The sequence below is a fragment of the Salmo trutta genome, chromosome 26, assembly GCF_901001165.1.
Source record: "Salmo trutta chromosome 26, fSalTru1.1, whole genome shotgun sequence".
NCBI lineage: Eukaryota > Metazoa > Chordata > Actinopteri > Salmoniformes > Salmonidae > Salmo > Salmo trutta.
The window spans coordinates 42,390,259-42,410,115 of NC_042982.1; the positions used below are offsets into that span (position 1 = coordinate 42,390,259).

The 19,857-nt window shown below is 45.2% G+C and overlaps 1 protein-coding gene across 2 annotated transcripts in view; it reads right to left on the bottom strand.

Moving 5' to 3' along the window:
• The window catches only part of LOC115163814 (amyloid protein-binding protein 2), a 30,124-nt gene extending 11,400 nt beyond the window's left edge, over window positions 1-18,724 (bottom strand). For both annotated transcript variants that reach the window (XM_029715997.1, XM_029715996.1), the window contains exons 1-12: window positions 17,820-18,724; window positions 15,422-15,510; window positions 14,187-14,338; window positions 13,849-13,972; window positions 9,327-9,495; window positions 8,902-8,991; window positions 8,349-8,416; window positions 7,450-7,555; window positions 6,428-6,552; window positions 5,130-5,215; window positions 2,982-3,172; window positions 2,665-2,830 (exon numbers count right to left, since the gene is read on the bottom strand). In XM_029715997.1, coding sequence (XP_029571857.1) covers window positions 2,665-2,830; window positions 2,982-3,172; window positions 5,130-5,215; window positions 6,428-6,552; window positions 7,450-7,555; window positions 8,349-8,416; window positions 8,902-8,991; window positions 9,327-9,495; window positions 13,849-13,972; window positions 14,187-14,338; window positions 15,422-15,510; window positions 17,820-18,047 — 1,594 coding nt within the window. In that variant the 5' untranslated portion in view covers window positions 18,048-18,724. The remainder of the gene's footprint in view (window positions 1-2,664; window positions 2,831-2,981; window positions 3,173-5,129; window positions 5,216-6,427; window positions 6,553-7,449; window positions 7,556-8,348; window positions 8,417-8,901; window positions 8,992-9,326; window positions 9,496-13,848; window positions 13,973-14,186; window positions 14,339-15,421; window positions 15,511-17,819) is intronic.
• Window positions 18,725-19,857: the final 1,133 nt, after the last annotated feature.

A 19,857-nucleotide genomic window follows, 5' to 3' on the forward strand; every position in this document is an offset into this window, starting at 1 on the left:
TTATTGTCCTGTAGAAGGGTGAATTAGTCTCCCAGTGTCTGTTGGAAAGCATCCTGAACCAGGTTTTCCTCCAGGATTTTGCCTGTGCATAGCTGTATTCTGTTTCTTTCAACCCCCCCCCAAAAACCCTCCCTGGTCCTTGCTGCTGACAAACATACCCATAACATGATGCAGCCATGACTATGCATTAAAATATGAAGATTTTACTCAGATGTGTTGGATTAGCCCCAAACATAATGCTTTGTATTCAGGACCAAAAAAAACTAATTTCTTTGGCATATTCTTTTTGCTGTATTACTTAAGTGCCTTGCTGCAAACACGATGCATGTTTTGAAATATTTTTTATTCTGTACAGGCTTCCTTCTTTTCACAGTAACTACAATGTTGATCCATCCTCAGTTTTCATATCACAGCCATTAAACTCTGTAACTGTTTTAAAGTCACCATTGGCCTCATGGTGAAATCCCTGAGCAGTTTCCCTCTCCAGCAACTGAGTTAGGAAGGACGCCTGTATCTTTGTAGTGACTGGGTAAACTGATAACTTACTTCACCATGCTCAAAAGGATAATCAATGTCTTTTTTTCCCCTTTTTTTCCCCCTACATCTACCAAATCGGTGCCCTTCTATGCGAGGCATTGAAAAACCTCCCTAGTTTTTGAGATTGAAATTCACCTGCTCGGTTGAGGGACCGATTTAATGTGTAGGATACTAGTCCTTAGTGCTAGAGGCGTCATTACAGACCCGGGTTTGATTCCAGGCCGTATCACAGCCGGCCGTGATTGGGAGGCACACAACTGGCCCAATGTCGTCCGTCATTGTAAATAAGAATTTATTCTTAACTGACTTGCCTAGTTAAATAAAATAAAAAATAAAATGTTAAACACTATTACTGCACACAGAGTGAGTCCATGCAACTTATTATGTGATTTGTTAAGCACATTTTACTCCTGAACTTTAGTCTTTCCATAACAAAAGGGTTGAATAATTGACTCAAGATACTTCAGCTTTTAATTTTTTATTAATAATAAAAATATATATTAAAAAAAATCTAATTAACAGGCACACTGGTTCATTGAAATGCATTCCAGGTGACTACCTCATGAAGCTGGTTGAGAGAATGCCAAGAGTGTGCAAAGCTGTCATCAAGGCAAAGGGTGGCTACTTTGAAGAACCTTAAATATATTTGTTTAACACTTTTTTGGTTACTACATGATTCCATGTGTTATTTCATAGTTTTGATGTCTTCACAATTATTCTACAATGTAGAAAATAGTCAAAATTAAAGAAAAACCCTTTAATGAGTAGGTGTGTCCAAACTTTTGACTGGTGCTGTACATTAGTGCATTCGGAAAGTATTCAGACACCTTGACTTTTTCCACATTTTGTTACATTACAGCCTTATTCTAAAATGGATTGCATTATTTCCCCCTCAAAACACACACACACACAACCCCATAATGTCAAAGCAAAAACAGGTTTAGAAATGTTTGCAAATGTATTAAACATTAATGGAAATATCACATTTACTTAAGTATTCAGACCCTTTACTCAGTACTTTGTTGAAGCATCTTTGGCAGCGATTACAGCCTAGAGTCTTCTTGGGTATGATGCTACAAGCTTGGCACATCTGTATTTGGGGAGTTTCCCCCATTCTTCTCTGCAAATCATCTCAAGCTCTGTCAGGTTGGATGGGGAGTGTCGAGGCACAGCTATTTTCAGGTCTCTCCAGAGATGTTTGATCAGGTTCAAGTTCGGGATCTGGCTGGGCCACTCAAGGACATTCAGAGACTTGTCCCGAAGCCACTCCTGCGTTGTCTTGGCTGTGTGCTTAGGGTCATTGTCCTGTTTGAAGGTGAACCTTCACCCCCAGTCTGAGCGCTCTGGAGCAGGCTTTCATCAAGGATCTCTGTACTTTGCTCCGTTCACCTTTCCCTCGATCCTGACTAGTCTCCCAGTCCCTGCTTCTGAAAAACATCCCCACAACATGATGCTGCCACCACCATGCTCCCCCCCCACAAATTCCAAGCGGACTGTCATGTGCCTTTAGTTAAATACCTGATTGGTGGAGTGCTGCAGAGATGGGTGAACCTTCCAGAAGGACAAGCATCTCCACAGAGGAACTCCGGAGCTCTGACCAGTCGGATTCTTGGTCACATCCCTGACCAAAGCCCTTCTCTCCCAATTGCTCAGTTTGGCTGGGCGGCCAGCTCTAGGAAGAGTCTTGGTGGTTCCAAACTTCTTCCATTTAAGAATGATAGAGGCCACTGTGTTCTTGGGGACCTTCAATACGGCAGACATTTTTTGGTACCTTTCCCCAGATCTGTGCCTCGACACAATCCTGTCTCGGAGCTCTACGGACAATTTCGTGGACCTCATTTCTTGGATTTTGCTCTGACATGCACTGTCAACTGTGGGACCTTATATAGACAGGTGTGTGCCTTTCCAAATCATGTCCAATTAATTGAATTTACCCACAGGTGGACTCCAATCAAACATCTCAAGGATGATCAATGGAAACAGGATGCACTTGAGCTCAATTTCAAGTCTCATAGCAAAGGGTCTGAATATTCATGCAAATAAGGTATCCGTTTATTTTTTATTTGCAAACATTTCTAAAAAACCTGTTTCCGCTTTGTCGTTATGTACATACATACACACACTTACCGATGGAGATGGATCGTCGGTAGAGTCTCTCTGCATCTTCATACTGGTTCATATCATAGTTATAGAGCGAGGCCAGATGACCCACAGACAGAGCCACCTCATAGTCCTCCTGCCCCAGAAGCTGTTCCTTGATCTGGATGGCTTTAATGTGCATCTCTTCAGCCTCCTACAACACGCAGTTTAAAGTGGTATGGAGAGACGTAGGATAGATAGCAGTAGAGAAAGTGAGTATCAGGTGATGAAGCTGCTGCCTTCAGGGGCTGCAGCACTACCATTGGACAGCAGTGTGAGTGTGTGTCTTTGGCCCCCCAACTAACCTTGAACTTCCTCATGGACTGGTAGAGCCGTCCCAGGTTTCCATAGTGTTTGGCTGTCTGGACGTTGAACTCGCCGAAGGCTTTCTTGGCCAGCTGTAGAGAGGACAGGTGCAGGTCGTAGGCCTCCTGCAGCAGGCGATCCTCTGTCTCCTTGTTGTGGCAGTCGATGGCGATCTCCTCCAGGATCAGAGCTGGGTGGGGAGGAAATACAGGGTTAGATACAGACGTCTCCTTGTTGTGGCAGTCGAAGTCCATCTCCTCCAGGATCAGAGCTGGGGAGGCAGTATGTACAGTGGAAGTCAGAAGTTTACATACACTTAGGTTGGAGTCATTAAAACTTGTTTTTAAACCACTCCACAAATTTCTTGTTAACAAACTATAGTTTTGGCAAGTCGGTTGGGACATCTACTTTGTGAATGACAAGTAATTTTTCACAGACAGATTATTTCACTGTATCACAATTCCAGTGGGTCAGAAGTTTACATACACTAAGTTGACTGTGCCTTTAAACAGCTTGGAAAATTCCAGAAAAGGATGTCATGGCTTTAGAAGCTTCTGATAGGCTAATTTACATTTTTTGAGTCATTTGGAGGTGTACCTGTGGATGTATTTCAAGGCCTACCTTCAAACTCAGTGCCTCTTTGCTTGACAACATGGGAAAATCAAAAGAAATCAGCCAAGACCTCAGAAAACAATTGTAGACCTCCACAAGTCTGGTTCATCCTTGGGAGCAATTTCCAAACACCTGAAGGTACCACGTTCATCTGTACAAACGATAGTACGCAAGTATAAACACCATGGGACCACGCAGCCGTCATACCGCTCAGGAAGGAGACGCGTTCTGTCTCCTAGAGATGAACGTACTTTGGTGCGAAAAAGTGCAAATCAATCCCAGAACAACAGCAAAGGACCTTGTGAAGACACTGGAGGAAACAGGTACAAAAGTATCTATATCCACAGTAAAACAAGTCCTATATCAACATAACCTGAAAGGCCGCTCAGCAAGGAAGAAGCCACTGCTCCAAAACCGCCATAAAAAAGAGCCAGACTAAGGTTTGCAACTGCACATGGGGACAAAGATCGTACTTTTTGGAGAAATGTCGTCTGGTCTGATGAAACAAAAATAGAACTGTTTGGCCATAATGACCATCGTTATGTTTGGAGGGAAAAGGGGGAGGCTTGCAAGCTGAAGAAGACCATCCCAACTGTGAAGCACGGGGGTGGCAGCATCATGTTGTGGGGGTGCTTTGCTGCAAGTCGCTCTGGATAAGGGCATCTGCTAAATGACTTAAATGTAAATGGTGCACTTCACAAAATAGATTGGGTCATGAGGTAGGAAAATTATGTGGATATATTGAAGCAACATCTCAAGACATTAGTCAGGAAGTGAAAGCTTGGTCGCAAATGGGTCTTCCAAATGGACAATGACCCCAAGCACACTTCCAAAGTTGTGGCAAAATGGCTTAAGGACAACAAAGTCAAGGTATTGGAGTGGCCATCACAAAGCCCTGACCTCAATCCTATGGAACATTTGTGGGAAAAACTGAAAAGACGTGTGAGCACGGAGGCCTACAAACCTGACTCAGTTACACCAGCTCTGTCAGGAGGAATGGGCCAAAATTCACCCAACTTAATGTGGGAAGCTTGTGGAAGGCTACCCAAAACGTTTGACCCAAGTTAAACAATTTAAAGGCAATGCTACCAAATACTAATTGAGTATATGTAAACTTCTGATCCACTGGGAATGTGATGAAAGAAATAAAAGCTGAAATAAATCACTCTACTATTATTCTGACATTTCACATTCTTAAAATAAAGTGGTGATCCTAACTGACTTAAAACAGGGAATTTTTACTAGGATTAAATGTCAGGAATTGTGAAAAACTGAGTTTAAATGTATTTGGCTAAGGTGTATGTAAACTTCCGACTTCACCTGTGTATGTTTACACATCCACACAATCTGTCCCTGAGCTAGAAACAGTCAATAACATCTCGATAAATCCTACTAGGAAGAGTAGTCAGAAAGGACTGTGTGCCGTTTCTCATCTCATGACTGACTGTGGTCACAGCCGCGTTCCAGAGGCACTGTGATGACTCAGATGCCAGCTAGGAGTGACTCGCCGATTAGAATGGTGGAAAGAAAATCACCTTTGACCCTCTTGGAGGAGGCCAGGAGTAGATGGTCTTCAGGGAGAATGTGAGTTATGATGTCTATGGCACGTTCTGCATGGAATCTGGAGAAACAGAACGCTTGTGTAAGAGGATGACTCTTAGACACACTGTTCAAGAACAACAACAAAAAAACTTTTCCAAGAAAACAGATTACTTTAGAAGTACTATGTCTACATATTTTGAGTATTAGGAGATGAGGGTACTGACCAAACAACATACACATGAAGGGTGGGTTTTGCAACACCACAAAATGACAGACGAAACCCTTACAATCCTTCCTCTTGTCCTTATGGTCAGTTATATCTACAGAATCGACTATTCCTAGTTCCTATTCCTTCATTGTGCTTCTATTCCTATTACATGGCAATTGCCCAGAGCGTTACACCTGCAGTAACCTTGAGTGACTTAAGACTTTTACAGTACCAGCAAACTACAGCAATATGGAAATGACAGAAATATTATTCAAGTCTGCATCCCAAAATAGCACCCTATTCATGTCATAGTTCACCCCTACACCCCCATTCCCTCTCGTCAACAGTAGTGCACTATATTAGGGAATAGTGGGCCTTTTAGGATGCAGATTGTAATGGAAATTATCTGATTAAAGGTTTGACTAAATGATTTCACTCAGAAACCCTATAACCTGTTGAAATGTATTTGAAATACAGCTATAATAATGGGTTAAAAACTATAATGCAATACTGTGTGAGTAAGACACTGGTACCACTTCAAAATGAGCAGGGCAGAGTTGATAAGACGACCTTGGGAAAGGAACAGGAGAAGGGGCCTCCTTAAGTTAGGGAGAGAAACAACGGCCTGGGAATGGCTAGGCTGGCAAAAGATAAGGAGACAGGTGGTCTGGGTACTGTGGAAAAATAAAGCCGCCTAAAGCTGGGTGGAGTTCTCTACTGGCGTGTGTGTGTGTGTGTGTGTGTGTGTGTGTGTGTGTGTGTGTGTGTTAATATAAAAGGCTTTGTACATTGTAAGGATTTTCAGAGCTCTCATAAATAAACGTTTTGACCCTTGTAGGCTGGCTATCCATCTGCTTCATTCAACCAGAATCTTACACCCTCTGGGGGGGGGGGGTGGGGCAGACTGAGTAGTTTAATTTAAGTTCGGTTTAAGAACATTGATAACTTAATTCACGTAAAACACAGATAAATAGTCTTCTGACATGTCTAAAAAAAAAAAAAAAAGGGAGTCTAACGTAATTATCTAGCAGGCTCTCAAAGTCAGTCCATGAATAGTAGAGGAAGGAGGGTGTAGCTACTCACAGAGCATTGGCAAATTTCCCAGAGCTGTACTGGTGAACGTAGGAGGAGTAAGCCAGGTCTTCGTGAGCCGTCGCTACATGGATGTTCTTCCCCCCGAAGACAGACTGTCTGATGTCCAGCGCTGTCTGCAAATGAGAGAGAGAGAAACCAGCATTTGGATGTGTCCCAAACAGCAGTCTATTGTCTAAGTAGTCAAATCAAAATGTTATTGGTCACATACACATGGTTAGCAGATGTTATTGCGAGTGTAACGAAATGCTTGTGCTTCTAGTTCCGACCGTGCAGTAATATTTAACAAGTAATCTAACAATTTCACAACAACTACCTTTTTCACACAAATCTAAAGGAGTGAATAAGAATATGTACATATAAATATATGAATGAGTGATGGCCGAACAGCATAGGCAAGATGCAGTAGATGGTATAGAGTACAGTATTTACATATGTGATGAGTAATGTAGGGTATGGAAACATAAAGCAGCATTGTTTAAAGTGGCTAGTGATACATTACATCAGGATGGCAAGATGCAGTAGATGGTATAGAGTACAGTATATACATATGAGATGAGTAATGTAGGGTATGTAAACATTATATAAAGTGGCATTGTTTAAAGTGGCTAGTGATACATTTATTACATCCATTTTTCCATTATTAAAGTGGCTGGAGTTGAGTCAGTATGTTGGCAGCAGCCACTCAATGTTAGTGATGGCTGTTTAACAGTCTGATGGCCTTGAGATAGAAGCTGTTTTTCAGTCTCTCGGTCCCTGCTTTGATGCACCTGTACTGACCTCGCCTTCTGGATGTGAACTAGTGAACAAACTACTTTTGACCAGGGAACTAACCAAAAAAGGGATTTTAGGGTTGAAAAATTCTGGGAACTTTCCCCAAAATTCCCAGGTTTTCCTGATTTTTTCCCCCCCACCTCCTGATTCCAGGAATTATCCACCCAGGATATGGGGAAAGTTGTGACATTTTGCCACCCTAGATAAAAGGTAGTTTACAGTCTATATGAATAACCCACCTGGTAGATGGCCACTGACTGGCAGATGTTATCTACGTTCAGTAGGTAGAAGCCGTAGTCCAGCAGAGTGTCTGAATATTTGGGATGCTTTTGTCCAAAATGCTCCCTGAAATAGAGTGAGCCAGGAACATGAATAATTCAAGAGAAATGAGAGAGAGAGACATGAAGAACACCTGCTCTTTCCATGACAGACTGACCAGGTGAATCCAGGTGAAAGCTAAGATCCCTTATTGATGTCACTTGATAAATCCACTTCAATCAGTGTAGATGAAGGGGAGGCTGACAGGTTAAAGAAGGATTTTTAAGCCTTGAGACAGTTGAGACATGGATTGTGTGTGTGCCATTCAGAGGGTGAATGAGCAAGACAAAATATTTAAGTGCCTTTGAACGGGGTATGGTAGTAGGTGCCAGGCACAACACTGCTGGGTTTTTCCACGAGTGTGTATCAACAATGGTCCACCAGCCAAAGGACATCCAGCCAACTTGACAACTGTGGGAAACATTGCAGTCAACAAGGGCCAGCATCCCTGTGGGACGCTTGCAACACCCTGTACATGTCCATTCCCTGACGAATTGAGGCTGTTCTGAGGGCAAACGGAGGTGCAACTCCATATTAGAAAGGTGTTCCTAATGTTTGGTATACTCTGTGTGTGTGTGTGTATGTATGTATGTATGTATGTATGTATGTATGTATGTATGTATGTATGTATGTATGTATGTATGTATGTATGTATATATATATATATATATATATATACACACACACACACACATACATACATACACACACACACACACACACACACACACACACACACACATATAAAACACTGAGGTTGGCCAACCTATAAAAGGATTAAACAATAGTTAATAAAAGGATAAAAACAAGGAAGTCTTACCGTGCCAGAAAGACAGCGTGTTTAATCAGCTGTTCAGCTTTCCTGAACTCTCTCTTCACAACACAGGCCTGTTGAAAAGACACACAGCCAAGCAGACATCACCAGGTTTTCCTCTGTCTGCGTTCCAAATGGAAACCTAGTCCGTATATAGTGCACAAATGTTGTTTTTTTTTACAATATATTTATTGACGTTTCTTCTTTTTACAATCCTCAAAATATGACACAGATAATGCCCTGTTATTCATTCCACCTACTATAGTGCACTACTTTGACCAAAGCTCATATCTCTTTACCTTTACCTTATCAGACTTGCCACAACTGAAGTCCCTTCTGGAAAAATAAATGAATTGTATTCTAGCCTCTCTATATAACCTCCAGAGTTGTTCTGCTGTCAGCCACAGACACACTGCTGTATTGTATGGATACAAGGCTAGTTCCTTCCCGAGGGCAGGGGACGGAATAGGAGTGATGTTATCCTTTAGCAAACAATGTCTCAGTCACTAATATTTCCATAGCGTCTCAAACAACACCGTCTCCATAACATTTCTGTTACCTTGGAGGCTTGCCTGAGGACGTCCACCACCACTTTGACAGGCAGGCCCTCTGTGATCTCCTTCATGGCTTCTATGCACCACATGTAGGCCTGACACACAGGAGCAAGAAACAAGACTCATCCTTTACATTTTTGGTCATTTAGTAGACGCTCTTATCCAGCGACTTCGAAAATCAGTCTGATCAAAAAGACTTTCTAAATCAAAGTTTCTTGCTAGCATCCTATGGCCTGACGTCTGGTTAAATGATGGTCTTAAGAAATAGACTTTCTGGTAGTGTAGAAAGAATAATTATCCTTTATGGCTCATACACAAAATATGACTAACAGTTTTTTTTTTACTACCGGTTATGATTGAATAAGAATAAGTTTGAAAAGGTTTTGGTTTGAAAAGAGATTTTGTGTAGAAATAAAAAAGGAAAGCCTACCTCATCATAGTGACTCTTGGCAAAGAGCAAGGCACACAGCTCTCCATACAGCGCTGCTTTGTTGGCCTGGTGGCCGTGTTTGGCTAGTTTGTCCATGTAGGACTGGGCCAGCTTGAATGTCTCTTCTCCCTGCTGGTATTTACAGTTCCCATTACGGACATGGAGCAGCCTGAGGAACACGGAGAAGAGATGAGAGGGAAAGAGGTTCCTGTACCTACCTACCTACCTACCTACCTGGTTCCTGTACCTACCTACCTACCTACCTAGTTCCTGTACCTACCTACCTGGTTCCTGTACCTACCTACCTACCTGGTTCCTGTACCTACCTACCTACCTGGTTCCTGTACCTACCTACCTACCTACCTACCTACCTACCTACCTACCTACCTGGTTCCTGTACCTACCTACCTGGTTCCTGTACCTACCTACCTACCTACCTACCTACCTACCTACCTACCTACCTACCTACCTGGTTCCTGTACCTACCTACCTGGTTCCTGTACCTACCTACCTACCTACCTACCTACCTACCTACCTACCTACCTACCTACCTACCTACCTAGTTCCTGTACCTACCTACCTGGTTCCTGTACCTACCTACCTACCTGGTTCCTGTACCTACCTACCTACCTGGTTCCTGTACCTACCTACCTACCTGGTTCCTGTACCTACCTACCTGGTTCCTGTACCTACCTACCTGGTTCCTGTACCTACCTACCTACCGACCTACCTACCTGGTTCCTGTACCTAACTACCTACCTACCTTCCTGGTTCCTGTTACTACCTACCTACCTACCTACCTGGTTCCTGTACCTACCTACCTACCTGGTTCCTGTACCTACCTACCTACCTGGTTCCTGTACCTACCTACCTACCGACCTACCTACCTGGTTCCTGTACCTAACTACCTACCTACCTACCTGGTTCCTGTTACTACCTACCTACCTACCTACCTACCTACCTACCTACCTACCTGGTTCCTGTACCTACCTACCTGGTTCCTGTACCTACCTACCTACCTACCTACCTAGTTCCTGTACCTACCTACCTGGTTCCTGTACCTACCTACCTACCTGGTTCCTGTACCTACCTACCTACCTGGTTCCTGTACCTACCTACCTACCTGGTTCCTGTACCTACCTACCTGGTTCCTGTACCTACCTACCTGGTTCCTGTACCTACCTACCTACCGACATACCTACCTGGTTCCTGTACCTAACTACCTACCTACCTTCCTGGTTCCTGTTACTACCTACCTACCTACCTACCTGGTTCCTGTACCTACCTACCTACCTGGTTCCTGTACCTACCTACCTGGTTCCTGTACCTACCTACCTACCGACCTACCTACCTGGTTCCTGTACCTAACTACCTACCTACCTACCTGGTTCCTGTTACTACCTACCTACCTACCTACCTACCTACCTAGTTCCTGTACCTACCTACCTGGTTCCTGTACCTACCTACCTACCTGGTTCCTGTACCTACCTACCTACCTGGTTCCTGTACCTACCTACCTACCTACCTACCTACCTGGTTCCTGTACCTACCTACCTACCTACCTACCTACCTGGTTCCTGTACCTACCTACCTGGTTCCTGTACCTACCTACCTACCTACCTACCTACCTACCTACCTACCTACCTAGTTCCTGTACCTACCTACCTGGTTCCTGTACCTACCTACCTACCTGGTTCCTGTACCTACCTACCTACCTGGTTCCTGTACCTACCTACCTACCTGGTTCCTGTACCTACCTACCTACCTGGTTCCTGTACCTACCTACCTGGTTCCTGTACCTACCTACCTGGTTCCTGTACCTAACTACCTACCTACCTTCCTGGTTCCTGTTACTACCTACCTACCTACCTACCTGGTTCCTGTACCTACCTACCTACCTGGTTCCTGTACCTACCTACCTGGTTCCTGTACCTACCTACCTACCGACCTACCTACCTGGTTCCTGTACCTAACTACCTACCTACCTACCTGGTTCCTGTTACTACCTACCTACCTACCTACCTACCTACCTACCTACCTACCTAGTTCCTGTACCTACCTACCTACCTGGTTCCTGTACCTACCTACCTACCTGGTTCCTGTACCTACCTACCTACCTAGTTCCTGTACCTACCTACCTACCAGGTTCCTGTACCTACCTACCTACCAGGTTCCTGTACCTACCTACCTACCTACCTACCAGGTTCCTGTACCTACCTACCTACCTGCAATGAGGAAGATTAACTGGAGCAGCGGTTGGTGCAATAACACCTTTATTCAGAAACTATGACAGACAGCCAGACTAGAACAGACAGCTAGCTAGCTAGCCAGCCAGACTAGAACAGACAGCTAGCTAGCCAGCCAGCCAGACTAGAACACAGCTAGCTAGCCAGCCAGCCAGCCTAGAACACAGCTAGCCAGCCAGCCAGCCAGCCTAGAACACAGCTAGCTAGCCAGCCAGCCAGCCAGACTAGAACACAGCTAGCTAGCCAGCCAGCCAGCCAGACTAGAACACAGCTAGCTAGCCAGCCAGACTAGAACACAGCTAGCTAGCCAGCCAGCCAGCCAGCCTAGAACACAGCTAGCTAGCCAGCCAGCCAGCCAGCCTAGAACACAGCTAGCTAGCCAGCCAGCCAGCCAGCCTAGAACACAGCTAGCTAGCCAGCCAGCCAGCCAGCCTAGAACACAGCTAGCTAGCCAGCCAGCCAGCCAGCCTAGAACACAGCTAGCTAGCCAGCCAGCCAGACTAGAACACAGCTAGCTAGCCAGCCAGCCAGCCTAGAACACAGCTAGCCAGCCAGCCAGTCTAGAACACAGCTAGCTAGCCAGCCAGCCAGCCAGACTAGAACACAGCTAGCCAGCCAGCCAGACTAGAACACAGCTAGCTAGCCAGCCAGACTAGAACACAGCTAGCTAGCCAGCCAGCCAGCCAGACTAGAACACAGCTAGCTAGCCAGCCAGCCAGCCAGACTAGAACACAGCTAGCTAGCCAGCCAGCCAGCCAGACTAGAACACAGCTAGCTAGCCAGCCAGCCAGCCAGACTAGAACACAGCTAGCTAGCTAGCCAGCCAGCCAGACTAGAACACAGCTAGCTAGCTAGCCAGCCAGCCAGACTAGAACACAGCTAGCTAGCTAGCCAGCCAGCCAGACTAGAACACAGCTAGCTAGCTAGCCAGCCAGCCAGACTAGAACACAGCTAGCTAGCTAGCCAGCCAGACTAGAACACAGCTAGCTAGCCAGCCAGACTAGAACACAGCTAGCTAGCCAGCCAGACTAGAACAGACAGCCAGCTAGCTAGCCAGCCAGACTAGAACACAGCTAGCTAGCCAGCCTAGAACAGACAGCCAGCCAGCCAGCCAGCCAGCCACGAACAGCCAGCCACGAACAGACAGCCAGCCAGAAACAGACAGCCAGCCAGCCACAAACAGACAGCTAGCCAGCCAGCCACGAACAGACAGCCAGCCACGAACAGACAGCCAGCCAGAAACAGCCAGCCAGCCAGAAACAGACAGCCAGCCAGCTACAAACAGACAGCTAGCCAGCCAGCCACGAACAGACAGCTAGCCAGCCAGCCACAAACAGACAGCTAGCCAGCCAGCCACAAACAGACAGCTAGCTAGCCAGCCAGCCACAAACAGACAGCTAGCTAGCCAGCCAGCCACAAACAGACAGCTAGCTAGCCAGCCAGCCACAAACAGACAGCTAGCCAGCCAGCCACAAACAGACAGCTAGCCACAAACAGACAGCTAGCCAGCCAGCCAGCCAGCCACGAACAGACAGCTAGCCAGCCAGCCAGCCACGAACAGACAGCCAGCCAGCCAGCCACGAACAGACAGCTAGCCAGCCAGCCAGCCACGAACAGACAGCCAGCCACGAACAGACAACAGACAACCAGCCAGCCAGACACAGCCAGCCACGAACAGACAGCCACAGCCAGACAAGAACAGACAGCCAGCCAGCCACAGCCAGCCACAAACAGACAGCTAGCCAGCCAGCCACAAACAGACAGCTAGCCAGCCAGCCACAAACAGACAGCTAGCCAGCCAGCCACAAACAGACAGCTAGCCAGCCAGCCACAAACAGACAGCTAGCCAGCCAGCCAGCCAGCCACGAACAGACAGCTAGCCAGCCAGCCAGCCACGAACAGACAGCTAGCCAGCCAGCCAGCCAGCCACGAACAGACAGCTAGCCAGCCAGCCAGCCACGAACAGACAGCCAGCCAGCCAGCCACGAACAGACAGCTAGCCAGCCAGCCAGCCACGAACAGTCAGCCAGCCACGAACAGACAACAGACAACCAGCCACAGCCAGCCACGAACAGACAGCCACAGCCAGACAAGAACAGACAGCCAGCCAGCCACAGCCAGACACGAACAGACAACCAGCCAGACAAGAACAGACAGCCAGCCAGCCACAGCCAGACAAGAACAGACAACCAGCCAGCCAGACAGAGCCAGCCAAGAACAGACAACCAGCCAGCCAGATACAGCCAGCCAAGAACAGACAACCAGCCAGGACCTACCTGACGCAGCACTCCACAGCTCGGTACCAGTGCCGGACCTCGTCGTGGAGCGTGCTCAGCTGCAGGCACGACAGGAACACCTTCTCTGCATCACAGTACCAGCCTGCGTCAGACAGGAAGCCACCTAGAGGACAGAACCGACCATTACAACAAAGTATCAACTGGGGTAACTCCCAGAAAGCCTCAGACCTCTGTCCCCAATGGCACCGTATTCCCTATATAGTGCACTACTTTTGACCAAAGCCCTATGAGTTCTGGTCAAAAGTAGTGCACTATATAGGGACTAGGATGCCATTTTGGGAAACAGGCACTGAGACATTACACACATCTTCACCTACCTAAAATGAAGCCGAACTGAATGGCCTTCTCTTTGACGTGTGCGTCTGACTCTGCAATGTAGGAGCAGCGGCGGCTGAAGGAGTTGGCCAGTACGGAGGCCACCTTCACCCCATGGTCCATCAGGGCCTGGAAACAGTGGTGCAGCAGGTGTCTGGTAGGAGGGACAGAGTAGCTCAGGATTTTTAAGCTTTCATTTGACATATTACAAGTTACAAAAGGGGATAATAGAAGCAGAGAAAAGTCTCCGGATGAGAGCGGGGAGTGTTAGCACTAAACCAACGCTCTACAACCTGAAGCAGACCAGACAGTTTAACACAACATGGACATGATCAACGTTAAGTGTGTGTGTGTGTGGGGGGGGGGGGGGGGGGTACATTAGGACTGCCATTAGTCTGAAAGACCTGGAGGGACATTTTGGCACACCACCACACGGTTAACAGTGTGAACTAGGACTGGGAAACGCCAGCGACATCACGATACCATATCACCACACTTAGGTTCCCGATGCGACGTGTAATGTGATATGTATTGCGATTCGATACTGGGATTTTATTGCAATTTGATGTTCCATAACATATTGCTCAATCTGCTGCAGAGAGACGAGAGAGAGTAGGAGAAAATGTGTTTTGATCAGTCATTGAAATAAAGTGCTGAAAAGAAGATGGAGAACACACTATAGGATGAGTAACACCGGAGATTTGGCACAGGTAAAACTTTTATTATATTATTATTACTACAAATCGATACTTGGGAGTTCAAAGTCTGGATATAATATCATCCAGAATAATATCAGGATATGTTACTGAATCGACGTTCTTCCCCCATCACTGGTGTAAACTGAAGGCCAAACCTTCAGGAGTCATCTTTAGGGGTGAGTGAGACACACACTTTCACTCCCTCTGTCTCTGTCTCTCTGATCATAAACCACTCAGTCAGTCAGCATGTGTCTCAGCAGGTCACCTTTACCACACATCATGTCAGAGTGGTGTAAAGCAAGGCAGGACAGAGTGTGTGGGTGACTCCACTCAAACTGCAGTGGCCTTAGGGTGATGACATTACCTACAAAGTGAACTACTTTTGAAAAGTAGTTCACTATGTAGGGAACAGGGTGACATTTTGGGCGCGGACCTTGTTTCAGGGGGGGTCTTTTGAGGAGCCACCTCGAAGACGGGCATAGTGGAAAGGAAACACTGTCTTTGTGTGGGGTTACGACCCAGTCCATTTGGTACCTTACCTTTTGTCAGAAGCTCGCAGAACTTTGGCAAAAACCTCCAGCTCACAGAACTCCCCTCCCAGCTGGCATAACTGGCCCTGTTGGTATAGCTGAGAGCAAGAGAGGAGAGAAACCAAATGGGATGCAGGACTGCCGACATGCAGGAACGCCCTGAATTGCAGGCTGCAGATGCACAATATTGCTGTTTTTGTCCAGACAGCATCAGATACAGTGTGCGTGGGCTACAGATACGCTGCCTTCGGAAAGTATTCAGACCCCTTGACTTTTTCCACATTGTTACATTACAGCCTTATTCTAAAATTGCTTAAATCGTTATGTCCCATCAATCTACACACAATACCCCATAACGACAAAGCGAAAACAGGTTTAGACATTTTTGTAAATGTATTAAAAATTGGAGCTCAGGGGCATCCTGTTTCCATTGATCATCCTTGAGATGTTGTCCACCAGTGGTAAATTCAATTGATTGGACATGATTTGGAAAGGCACACACCTGTCTATATAAAAAGGTCCCACAGTTGACAGTGCATGTTAGAGCAAAAACCAAGTCATGAGGTCAAAGGAATTTTCCGTAAAGCTCCGAGACAGGATTGTGTCGAGGCACAGATCTGGTGAAAGGTACCAAAAAAAATGTCTGCAGCATTGAAGGTCCCCAAGAACACAGTGGCCTCCATCATTCTTAAATGGAAGAAGTTTGGAACCCCCAACACATTTCCTAGAGCTGGCTGCCTGGCCAAACTTAGCAATTGGGAGAGAAGGGCCTTGGTTAGGGAGGTGACCAAGAACCCGATGGTCACTCTGACAGAGCTGCAGAGTTCCTCTGTGGAGATGGTTGTCCTTCTGGAAGGTTCTCCCATCTCTGCAGCATTCCACCAATCAGGTCTTTATGGTAGAGTGGCCAGACAGAAGCCACTCCTGCGCAAAAGGCACATGGCAGCCCACTTGGAGTTTGCCAAAAGGCACCTAAAGACTCTGACCATGAGAAACAAGATTCTCTGGTCTGATGAAAACAAGACTGAACCCTTTGGCCTGAATGCCAAGCATCACATCTGGAGGAAACCTGGCACCATCCCTACGGTGAAGCATGGTGGTGGCAGCATTATGCTGTGGGGATGTTTTTCAGAAGCAGGGACTGGGAGACTAGTCAGGATCGAGGGAAAGGTGAACAGAGCAAAGTACAGAGAGATCCTTGATGAAAACCTGCTCCAGAGCGCTCAGGACCTCAGACTGGGGCGAAGGTTCACCTTCCAATAAAACAACAACCCTAAGCACACAGCCAAGACAATGCAGGAGTGGCTTCGGGACAAGTCTCTAAATGTCCTTAAGTGGCCCAGCCAAAGCCCGGACTTGAACCACATGAAACATCGATGTAGAGACCTGAAAATAGCTGTGCAACTGACAAAGCTTGAGAGGAGCTGACAGAGCTTGAGTGAACAGCAGAGAAGAATGGGAGAAGCCCCAAATACAGGTGTGCAAAGCTTGTAGCGTTATGCCCAAGAAGACTCTAGGCTGTAATCGCTGCCAAAGGTGCTTCAACAAAGTACTGAGTAAAGGGTCTGAATACTTATGTAAATGTGATGTTTTTTTAATATACATTTGCAAAAATGTCTAAAAACCTGTTTTTGCTTTGTCATTATGGGTTATTGTGTGTAGATTGATGAGGGGGGAGAACGATTTAATCCATTTTAGAATAAGGCTGTAATGTAACAAAATGTGGAAAAATATCGATGGGTCTGAATACTTTCTGGACGTCCTCTGCCTCCACGACGATGGCAGTATGATTAACGGCACCTGTCTTTTTACTAAAGAAATGCGTTAACATTGAATTTCAACTGAAAAATGACTCATCTTGTATTTTCTCCGCCCAGCTCTTAAAAACACCTCATTGCTGCAACTTAATCTCAATGAAAAACAAGTTTCCGTTCACATCGTGTGAAATAATGCACGGGAACTCAGTCAGGGACAATATGCCATTGATTATTGTGAGCCAGTCCGTGCGTGATTAATGACATTTGTTCTTACTATTATGAGAAACTTGGATTATATTAATATTATGAAATGATTGATCTATTATTTCTTGGCTGTAACATTAGTTTTTCAACAATGTGGCCTCATTACCTGGGCAAACAGGACTTTGCTGCTGCTGAACCAAATACAATTGTTAAAAACACTTCAGCTAGTCAAGTTCTTTATTTGACCAAATGTGAAACATAATGTCTGTCTGCTAGTAAGCTTTTTAGAGTAAACAACTAGCGAGCTAAATGTTAGCTAATTAGGCACAATAACAAACAAGAAACTGAGCTAGATAATTTAGCTAAACGGTAGCAAGCTAAAAAAAATAAATAATATCCCAATAGACTAACTAGCTAAAGTTTAGCCAAACAGTGACAGTCTTTACCTTATAGTACACATCAAACCGTATATTTTCAGGAAGGGAGCGAATGTCCTTTCTAGATCGACTGTAGTTGTCCACCACTGCAGATATAGCAGTGTTGTACAGTGTTTCAGGGATCCATTCTAACTCCACCGCCGCCATATTGTTTTCCTTCTTCAGTAACAGACTACTTCTGACCACAGATACAAATAACGAGGCAGATATTTCACCACACGTATAAATGGGAAGCATCCGGTTGGCGGTTTCCGCTCACTACCAAATATGGTAGTGAGACAGGAGACCAGAGACTGGCAGTGGGAGAAGATGGAACAAGATCGTTTTTGACCGTAATTCTGCTAATTTTCTCATCGATTAATTTTTTGTTGTTGATCTGAATACCGTTTTTCTGTTTCCAAAAAACTAGAATCTGTTACGAACAGAGTGGATTTAGTTTTGTAGATTTTACCCAATTGTCAAAGTAAAAAAAAAATGCGTTGTTTAGAAGGCGTGAAAGGGCAAATTAGTTATTGCACACGCGTACTTCAGAGTAGGCGTTCCCTAATGGAAATATGCAAAAATGATACTAGACTGCGCCAATAGGATCTCGCTAAGTCGTCTTTGCTTGTTCCGCCCACTATGACTCATTTGTTCCCATTTGAAACGACGAGCTGTGGTCCATCTTGGTTAAGCTTAAAAAAATCTTCGTCCCAAACTCTCACTACATACTCTTCACTACCTAACTGGTGAAAAAAAACGTCCTCTACGACTCCTCATACACCATTTTGCTTCCAACTCAGAGGAAAACAGAGAACGATTCAAGGGGATTTCACAAACACAACCACTGGCTGTCATAATCTCATGTTTTGTCCCTCATTTCAGATCATTTGCAAGACCCCCCTCTGTACTGCGCTTTCTCTCTGCTCCCGACCGATGAGGGGGTTCGATTAAACGCGCCCGTTTATGCGTGTGTTGCATTTGGAACTGGGCTGCCCCCCCCCCCCCTGGGCGTGAGCCAGGTGTCCTGCTCTGTCGGATCAAGAAGTCAGCTCAAAACAACACTGACGTAATTAAGCACGTGTAGTAAAGAGTAGGGTTGTGTTTTCAAATGTTTAAAAAAAAATATATATATATATATATATAAAAACGCTTTAGCTGGCTTCCCAATTAAAAGTAGTTAGAAAATTCAAAAATGTATTTTATAGAAAATAAATGTATGTTTCTGGACGATGCACCATGCTGCCTTGTTGACAACATGACCGTGCGGTGCGGGTTACTGTTGACGTCACGGGTCAGTGCCTTTCGGCTCAGCAGAATCGAATGCACCTAAAAACGGTATCGGAGCTCCACACCAGTGACTTTACCGAGCAATGAGCGGTGTCCATGCGGTTACCCCCTTCTGTCCGGTACTGGTACAGCCACGGGTAACTTTGGTAGAGGATCGGTATAATACAGTATCGTTGGTACAGGACACGTTAATACAGTATCGTTGGTACAGGACACGTTAATACAGTATCGTTGGTACAGGACACGTTAATACAGTATCGTTGGTACAGGACACGTTAATACAGTATCGTTGGTACAGGACACGTTAATACAGTATATTTGGCACAGATTAGGTGGCGTTCTTGGTTTACTTTTTTGCAGTCTCCGCTGGTCATTGGGAATAGGGTGCCATTCGTGACTTACGTCCGCTCTGTTCCGGGACAGTTTGTGGGTGATATGCACATATTTAATGTCTTTAATCTGGTCTCATGCCAAAATGTGTTGGAACTGGTATTCTTTCAACTAGGTATCAATCTTAAATTCCATGTTGCTAAAAGGGTATATCAAATTAAATCAAATAGTTTTTGTCACATGCGCTGAATACAACAGGTGTTGACCTTATAGTGAAATGTTTACTTACAAGCCCTTAAACAATTAAATTAATACATTTAAAATGTATTTTTTTAATAAAAAACTAAATAAATCTCATTAATAATAGAAAAAAATACAAATAAAAAATAGAAATATAACTAATTAAAGAGAAACAATAGTATACAGTAGTTGTTGATATGTAATAAAA